The sequence below is a fragment of the Poromitra crassiceps genome (assembly GCF_964638095.1).
Source record: "Poromitra crassiceps genome assembly, chromosome: 10".
In the NCBI taxonomy this organism is placed as follows: Eukaryota; Metazoa; Chordata; class Actinopteri; order Beryciformes; family Melamphaidae; genus Poromitra; species Poromitra crassiceps.
Genome location: NC_139631.1, coordinates 25,963,254 through 25,973,253, shown reverse-complemented (window position 1 = coordinate 25,973,253; position 10,000 = coordinate 25,963,254). Strand labels below are relative to the sequence as shown.

General features: G+C 47.2%; 1 protein-coding gene across 1 annotated transcript in view; it reads right to left on the bottom strand.

The window, feature by feature from the left end:
• The window catches only part of arb2a (ARB2 cotranscriptional regulator A), a 237,176-nt gene that overhangs the window by 126,397 nt on the left and 100,779 nt on the right, over window positions 1-10,000 (bottom strand). The window contains exon 6 of the mRNA XM_083644566.1: window positions 478-711. Coding sequence (XP_083500692.1) covers window positions 478-711 — 234 coding nt within the window. The remainder of the gene's footprint in view (window positions 1-477; window positions 712-10,000) is intronic.

Here is a 10,000-nt window from a genome sequence, read left to right as displayed (position 1 = left end):
AGAGAGAGAGAGGGAGGACAGCCATGTGGTTAACACTTGCTCACTGAGAGGCGACTGGAGCTCGGCCAACCTCTTCACACACAGGCTGACCACACAAGAGCCTCTCTCTCTCTCCTTCTGCCTTCCATCCTCCCATCCTCCCTTCCTCCCTCGTTACCTAACATTTCCTTCCTCCCTTGCACCCTAACCGCTAAGCACCTCCCTCCCTCCTCTCGCCTCTTCTATCTCTCACTCCCAAAGTCCTCCCCTCCCACTTTCTCACCCTTGTCTCCTACCTCCCCCCCATCGTTTCTGATTTCGCTCACCATCTCAACGTCCGGGGGGGGGGGGAATCGGGGGAGGGAAGGGGAGGGTGTCAACGTCATTCCCCCACCCCGGCTCTCCCCGTTCGTTCCCATCTCTCCTCCCTCTCTCCTTCCCCACATCCCTCCCTTTCCCCCGCATCCACACACCCACTCTCTCCTCCCCTCCACGTACCCGTATAGCGGTGCGCTCCGTCTCCTGCTCCTTCTGCGGGTTGCGGTACTTCTCGTAGAACTCCCTCTTCTTCTTGCCCTCCTTGTCGTCTTTGCGCTCCCTCTTCTCGGCGGGCTCGTCCGACGGCTCGGGGGGGGAGGGCAGCAGAGGGGAGGGCAGGGGAGAGGACCTGGCCAGCGTCTCCACCTCCAGGTAGTTCTCGTTGGGGTTGAGCACCATCACGCCGTAGTCCTCCTATAGACGGGAGAGCAGAGAGAGAGAGAACATACCATGAGAACATACGATGAGAGCCGTGGGCGAACTGCATCGGCTACTGTTCATATCACGTCTGCAGCTTGTGCATGAGGTTTATTATTTTATTTGCAGATCCTGAACACCCAATATAACTTTAGATCCACAATATCATATTAGAGCCACATACAGTGTATAAATATATCAATCTGCCCTGCCCACATTTTATTTAGTGCAAATACCACATAATATTATCCCGTAACATGTAGCCTGAATTTTCTTATTTTTAGAAAAGTTTTTTTTTTTAATGTCAATATTAACTTAGAGCTCAGCAGTGGATATCCTCGAGCAAATAACACAGGAACAACTGTTAAGAGAAGCAGATTGATAGATTAGTGTGGGTAAATATGCAAATCCAGACGGGAACAGAGGGTAGAGAAAGTGAGAGAGACAAGAGACAGTGTGTCACTGCGGGGGACATGTCACATGACTAAGAGCGAGCCGGGGGACATGTCACATGACTAAGAGCGAGCCGGGGGATTGGAATTCAGCGGCGGTGGTTTGAGCCGGCGACGAGCATTTAGTGACTCCAAAGGCCATGTGTCACTTAATATCACAGCCAATCGATCGCACCATCACTCAACTAAAGAGTTAGACACAACATGTACACACTGCTGTGTGCACGCCCTGTGTGTGTGTGTGCCTGACCTGAAACTCACACACACACACACACACACACACACACACACACACACACACACACACACACACACACAGGACTCCAAATACAACTCATACATATATAATTTCAAAATCAAAACAAAGCTCCGTAACAACAAAATCTGAAAGACTAAAATGTTTTTTTTTTTATCAAATTTGACCATCAATATAGCGCTTCTACCTGTCAAAATGGAAGTGAAGTGTTTTTAAAAAGCAGAGAGAGAACACGAGAGAGGAAAACAAAACAAGTGCTGATGAGATGAGAGACTGACAGAGGGGAAGCGTATTGTGGAGAAGGGGAAGTTTTCCTGCAGCCTTTAGTGACTTTTTACACTTTGAAGCCATTTTAATTAACCGTGTTTATTGTCCCAAGCACTCTGAAACTAAAGCAGGAAATGGATGGATTCCTGTTCCACTTTGGCTGTGCGTTACACACACACCACCCCCACTGGGAACGCACACACACACACACACACACACACACACACACACACACACACACACACACACACACACACACGTAGGAGGGATATCAGTGCTGACAAAAAGGCCTTTAGGAGATGTGAAAGGGAGTTAAGAGAGGCAATGTCGCTGAGTTTCCTCCACAAGTCACCATCACACACCCTGTCTGCTGCAGGCAGCACGTCTCCTCTTCTTTAATAAGTGTTAACGCAATGTGCTTGTCTTCCGTTGACGCAGCGTGTGTGTGTGTGTGTGTGTGTGTGTGTGTGTGTGTGTGTGTGTCCCTCCTGTGCCCGTACACGTCAACCCCGCCACACACCCCTTCCCTCAGCAGCACCTGCTGTGTGTTGACAACGGCAAAATGACACTTTCGCACTTATCCAGATTATAACATAAATCGTATTCTCACTCCATTTCAAATTCAGACATGCTCTCCTCCTTATTCAAGTAAATAAGACAAAAATTTAAGAACAAAATCAATTTGCTAATTATTAAATTAAATTAAAACTATTAGGAGCTTGTTTTTTATTTTATTTATCTCACTCAACTCCTTGAATATGCACTGAAATTTCAACCAATGTATTTTGAAAATATCCTCTTACTGTATCATTTACTCATTTTGGGGTAGAAATTTAAAGTAAAAAGTGAATTAACACATCAAAAAAGTATGGACTGTGTGGTCTTTTAATCTGAGACACCGCAAACTAAGTATGATGGTCATTTCACAACTGTGATTATGTGATTTACTGTACATATATATATATATATATATATATATATATATATATATATATATACATACATATATATATACTGTATATACACACACACACACACATATATATATATACTCCACACACACGGTATATATATTGAATATATATATATTTTGCAAATGTGTATGTTTTGTATATGAATTATAGTTAGATGATTCACTCCAAACCTAGCGTGTGTGTGTGTGTGTGTGTGTGTGTGTGTGTGTGTGTGTGTGTGTGTGTGTGTGTGTGTGTGTGTGTGTGTGTGTGTGTGTGTGTGTGTGTGTGTGTGTGAGAGAGAGAGGTAATGGGTCAGGATCTATTACTGTAAGAGGACTTACTTCAGCCTTCAGACACGGCACAGACAATTACAGACAGATACAGGTTCAGACACATGGAGACGGATGGATAGATGGCCCGATGAAGAGGGAAGAGAGGAGCAAAGGAGGGACAGGAGCTAAGGAGAGGAGAGGGGAGAGAGACAGAGACATATCAGAGTGAGAGAGAGAGAGAGGGGGGTGGGGTGGGGGGAGGGATAGAGAGACAGAGAGGTAGAGAGAGAGATGTAGACACCCAAACCCACACCAGCTTTGTGCCACTGCCCACTGGTGGCAGCCTGATAAAATAACTGACAAGACCAGTACAGCCAATGACACCACCATCATAAAACAAGATACAATTAAGATAAATCAACACATAAAAAAAATACATACATAATAATGTAAAAAATATATAAGAAAAAAAAACATTAATTAACAAAATGATAAAAGGAGAAATTTGTTGCACTGTAAATGTGCTGTTCTGTCAGATTTGACAAATTCGGTGGTGACATAAAGAAAAAGGAAAAGCCCCATTGCACCCAACCGCCCTCACATCCCTTTGTGCATTTTCCCTTTCCTCCGATCCTGCTTCATGAGGCCAGAAGTGAACGGTGTAACAACACTGCTCCAAGTGTTCTGATGGTAACCCCGAGTGGCCTCAAACCTCACCCTCACTGCTCAATAATCCTTCCTGGCCTTAAGCACACTAATGCTAACCTCAAGTGGCCCGGTTCCTAGCCTTTAGCATTCCTGTGCTAACCCTGAGTGGCCTATAGCCTATGGCATTTCCTTTGCAGGGGCTAACGCAGCTAACCGGGCTAACAGTGCTAATAGTGCTAACCCTTTCAGCTGTCCAGTCACCCAGAAGGACATCGCTGTAAAGGCGAGCGGTGTCCTCAGCGTACTTAGTCTGCTGCAGCCGGCTTCACCTCTGTGTCGGAAACCATCATTTATTTGAACACTGAGAGGTCTGTGTTGGTGTCAGGAGGACAACACTGTCTGCCTGTCCCCACACTTCCTGTCCCCTGATGTCAGGAGGACATAGTCTGCCTGTCCCCACACTTCCTCCTGTTATTCTCCTCTATTCTCCTCTCTGTCTGATGCGCTTGGACTCAATCAAATACATTAACAACGCATTTCTGTCATTTTTACTTGCATGAAAATAAAGCTAAAATTATGTGATTCATATTTTTTTTTATAACAAACATTTGACAAATGTTATTATACTATATCATCTGACATTATAATTTGGCAAATTTTCTATCAAATATAAAACGTTATTATAGGTGTTATTATGGGCCGATTAAACAGCAGATTGTCTGTGCTTTCAACAAATCCCACAGAACTGATTTCTCCCACAGAGCTAATGTTCGTCATCCCAGTCTTTGTGTTGTGTTTTTGTGAAAGCTACATTTCTGCGCTATACAGCCTTGTAGAGTTAGGTCAGTCCGTCTTTGTATTCTGAGCTAACTGTTCAGTCTCCCCCAACACACACTGATAGCAGTGGGTAATTCCCATCTTTGTGTTGTGATGTGCTGTCAAAGTGTGAATCTTACAGGCGGACACGTTGCAAGCTTTGGGTTACCCTGCTTTTATTGCACTAAATCTCTCCCTCACACATTTCTAACGTTGGGTCATTTTGCCTTTGTCCTACACACACTGTCTGAAACAAAAACACACACACACACACACACACACACAGTCGTCTAGCGTTGGCTCAGCCTTGTCTTTCTGCTGCGGTGTGCAGGCTAAGTCTCTTCCCATGCCCTGTGGGTGCCCCTGTGCCACCACCACACTGAGTCCCTGCCCCGGGGGCCAGCGGTCAAGAGGGTCGCGCCGACCCCTCTGAGGGGGGGCACCCCGACCCCCTTCACCCCGCTCCGGACGCTCCTTAGCGCTCCTTTGTCGGCCTGTCGCGCAGCAGATAGCACAACAATGGCTGCCGCTGCTAGGGAAACCGGCGCTTGTCTCATCTCGACGACGAAAGCCCTGCCTCCGCCGTCTCCTCGTCTCCCTCCCTGCATGCAGCATCGTGACGCTCTTACAATTAGCTACAAGCGCTTAATTATCAGAACGTTATCGGTCAAACTATCGTGTAAGAAGAAATAAATAAATAAATAAAATAAAATCAAAAACATATATGAGGTGGTATATGTGGTGTATTATTACAGGATTAGAGCCATGCTCTATCGTTTTAACGAGCTATTGTCCGTACTCTTTGTCGACACTGTTGTGTCTCTTTGTGGTCAAATTGGATGCCGTTTGTCCACTAGAACTCAGATGCTAACAGATCATTATTTTCCCTTCCACTCGCATCATTTGAAAGACAGCGAGCGGTGTGTGTGTGTGTGTGTGTGTGTGTGTGTGTGTGTGTGTGTGTGAGTGTGTGTGTGTGTGTGTGTGTGTGTGTGTGTGTGTGTGTGTGTGTGTGTGTGTGTACGAGCGAGTCCAGCAGTGTGAGGAGGAGTAAATAAGATGTCCCTTTAAGACAGCAGCGCCTCTATTTTTCCAGTGGTGTTGTAATGAAGTGAAATGTGTCTAATGTGCGGGAGTGGGGAGAGAGGCGGCCGGAGAGAGAGAGAGAGAGAGCGTGTTTCATCTGTGTGTATATGTGTGTGTGTGTGTGTGTGTGTGTGTGTGTGTGTGTAGCTTTGATGTGAGAGCTCTCATGTAGTGAGCACAGGCTCTGGGCACAGGGAAAAGGACAGCACTTGACAGGTACAAAGCATGGCTGATAGCGGTCACGGGTGCATGCGGTAAGGAAGGTGGATGGTATGGTTGTGAGGATCTGTGTCCGTGTGTCTTTGGTGAACGGGAGTAAATAAATGCACTTCACCGCACCTCATTTGTATTTGAACACATCTGCGTGTGGATGCAGCCGCGATTTAAGGAATCAGCGTGGAACCTATATGCATCCACTGAAATTGTCTCCCTGCCTTTGTTGGCAGCTTACTTTATTCGCTTTCCGTCGGGGGGCTGTTAGGACCAGGGCGACCGGGCGGGCGCTCCCCTCTCTCGACAGCCACCGCTCCACTTCCTTGTTTCTGCGACACGCGGCTCCCCATTGGCTACTGTGACACGACTGACGAGAGGGAAAGGGGTCACTCGGCGTGGCTCAACCAATGAGGAGGAGGGGAGGGATGTCTGCAGGCTACAGTCGGTTATGAGGTCTGAACGAAGGCACAATGGCTGACCGAGAAGAAAAGACTACGTTGGAAAATAAGCGAGAGCAAAGCGCCGCGTCGCAATTCATTCGCATTTGGCTGAAACGTCGAGCGCAGCTCAAGCAACATCAAATACAAGAAAGAAAGTGATTACAGGAGGGAGGCAGAGGCAGACATATAAAAGCAAGACGCTTTTCTTCTTCAATACAGAGGTACGAAGGAGCTGAGAGGGAATGTAAATACTGTAATAGCAAATACTCTCTCCCTCCCTCTCCCTCTCTCTCTCCCTCCCTCCCCCTCTGTCTCTCTGTCAGGGCCACCCTGCTCTGGGTGACCTTGTCTGTCTGGTCTCTACGTGAGCTTTTTCTCCACCACGCAGGGCCCCTTTCTCCATCCGATCCCCCTCTTTTTTCTCACTTTCTTTTCTCCCACTCCTCTTTCCCCAAGGCTCCGATACCACACAGATCGCACAGTACTGTCAGATTAAGTCACGCAGCCCCCCCTTTCTCATTTGAACACAGCGCCAGCCGGAGACCCCCCGTACCCTCTGAACGCACTGCTCTACGGCTGTGTGAGAGCACCAGGACTTCCTGTACCATGTCACTGCTCTACGGCTCTGTGAGGACTTCCTGTACCATGTCACTGCTCTACAGCTCTGTGAGGACTTCCTGTACCATGTCACTGCTCTACAGCTCTGTGAGAGAGCCAGGACTTCCTGTACCATGTCACTGCTCTACAGCTGTGTGAGAGAGCCAGGACTTCCTGTACCATGTCACTGCTCTACAGCTCTGTGAGAGAGCCAGGACTTCCTGTACCATGTCACTGCTCTACAGCTCTGTGTGAGAGCCAGGACTTCCTGTACCATGTCACTGCTCTACAGCTCTGTGAGAGAGCCAGGACTTCCTGTACCATGTCACTGCTCTACAGCTCTGTGAGAGAGCACCAGGACTTCCTGTACCATGTCACTGCTCTACAGCTCTGTGAGAGAGCACCAGGACTTCATGTACCATGTCACTGCTCTACAGCTCTGTGAGAGAGCACCAGGACTTCCTGTACCATGTCACTGCTCTACAGCTGTGTGAGAGAGCCAGGACTTCCTGTACCATGTCACTGCTCTACAGCTCTGTGAGAGAGCCAGGACTTCATGTACCATGTCACTGCTCTACAGCTCTGTGAGGACTTCCTGTACCATGTCACTGCTCTACAGCTCTGTGAGAGAGCACCAGGACTTCATGTACCATGTCACTGCTCTACAGCTCTGTGAGAGAGCACCAGGACTTCATGTACCATGTCACTGCTCTACAGCTGTGTGAGAGAGCCAGGACTTCCTGTACCATGTCACTGCTCTACAGCTCTGTGAGGACTTCCTGTACCATGTCACTGCTCTACAGCTCTGTGAGGACTTCCTGTACCATGTCACTGCTCTACAGCTCTGTGAGAGAGCCAGGACTTCCTGTACCATGTCGCTCTGTGAAAAGCCATGTGCGGATCTTAGGACTGATGTGAGAGCGGGAGAGACAGCATGTCATCAGCCTGTCAGCACAAAATCCATCATCCGCTTCATAACTAGGGATTACCCATGGGGCCATGCAGGGTACAGCTACTGTAAGTGATCACTAAATATTATTAGCTTACACTTTCTCCACACAACACAATGAGAAAGTTGACACCGATAACAATACGACCGGCTAATACTATATTATACGTGAAGACATGATTCAGTGTTGACCTCAAATTAAGTGGTTTCGATGGGGATTTACATGTTGCTTCTTGTTGTGTTTCTCTGCTTAACCCCCACATCCTCGTATGTTTAAGTCATCAATAGAACAGCCAACAGAACTGTTTACATACATAGGAAAAGTCAAACAAACTGAAGCTTCTCCCCACCTCCCCCCTGTGTTAAATGTGAACAAATCGCCCACCGCATGAGTTCCTCCAGTCGTACGCACATTTAATTAAGTTTCTCTAAATTCAACTTTTCACTGCCAAGTTCAAAGACTTGGCTGCGCTCGTTCGTTAGGTTCCGCTAATGTAGTCGTACACTAATTTGGTCAAAGTAAATAAGCCTCTGTGGTGGTGATGATTATCTTCTTCTTGATCTTAATGAGCACAAATAGTTTGGGTCAGAAGGAGGCGGTAACCTTTTGAGCGAGTCAAGTCGTGGCGTCTCTAATAGGAAGCAGAGTTTTTAACCTTGGCAGTATGGATGCCTGGGCTCATTTGGATATTGTTTATGTGTAGAGCTGAATATTTATAGACCAGTTCAAAGTGGAGCAGTGGGCTTGGAGGAAGTGAAGAGAGTAGCACAGCGTCTGATCCCCGATGCCTCCGCGTCTTTTCATGCGCGCATTTACATTTCCTCCTCTCTCTCCGTTACACTTTCTCCTCCTCGTCTCTCTCTCTCTCTCTCTCCCCTCCCGACCCGTCTATTCTCAGCACCTTCCTGCAGTTATAGACGTAGAAAGACGCACGCAGACACCGAAGAGTAACTCACTCAGTGCCACGCCAAGGCCCGTATACGCTTCAATTATTTACCCCGCACAACCTCGGTGAATTTGCCGAGCTATCCGTGCGCTCGACGGATGATCCAGAGGAAGTCTACAAGCCTTCGGACACGGACACACACACACACACACACACACACACACACACACACACACACACACACACACACACACACACACACACAGAGTTCGGAGGGCTGCTTCATCTGCTCTCAGCACGACACACGCAGAGGGAGGAGTGGGGTTGGGGGGGCTGGGGAGGTTGCTAGATTGGGGGTGGATGTAGCATTAATCACCGTCCAGGTGGAATTTGTCAGAGCTATCGATTGTGCAAGTAAATGTTACACAAGTCATTTGTCAACTTTGTTACAGGAGAGCGGCCTGTCAGTCGCACAGAGGCTTACTGTGAATGTGAACTCAGCGTTACGGCTGTGACACCCGGGTCTGAAATCAGCTGCATCGCCACTTAGCCAGTTAATGCAATGCAAAAACAATAACACATTTCCAAAATGGAAAGAAAAAAATAAACAGAATATACAAAATGTGTCGTATCTCAACCAGCAGTGTTGCGTGGGCAGATTATCAAATATATGACACAATAATAATGAACAATATTTCCAGTATAGTATAATATTAAAGTATCAAACGTGTCCTCACTGGTTGCCACACACAGGGAAGAAAAAAAAGTCCTGGGTCCACAGAGGGAAAGCTATGGGGAAATAAATACAGAAGGCTTCTTCTGACGCCTTTAGCATTTTGATTTATATATTCTATATTGTCTCCCCTAAGCATACACATGTATTTTTAATGAGGGCACGGAGAGATATAGATCATGGAATGATAGGTGCCTCCCTGCCCTCCTGCCTAACTATTTAATGTATAAATCAGGGAGAGAGGAGAGTGGAGAGGGGGAGGCAGAGAGGCTATACGGGAGGAGGGGGGGAGAGAGGAGAGTAGAGAGGGGGAGGCAGAGAGGCTATACGGGAGGAGGGGGGGATGCATCCCAGGAGCAACCCTGTCCTGAAGGACACTAATAATACTATATGGAAGGAAGACAGAGTGAGAGTTTAATGGGCCTTGGAGGTAAGGAATACTACTGAAGGAACAATAGTTGATGATGATTATGAGTATGGTGGTGATGAAGAGCGATTTGGCAGCAATCTCGGAACCATTTCCATTGCACCAGATTCAATATCTAACCACTGTGAAATTCTTTGTGTAAGAATGGAGAAAAATATCGAGGCTGCCGGCTGCCACAGAAGTGAAGATTCCGTCTCTGGTGATGAAGATGATGATAACGATGACTCTGACAGCGATCCAATGTACCAGTGAGTGTGCAACCAAGTCAGAACTAAGGTATTCTTAGA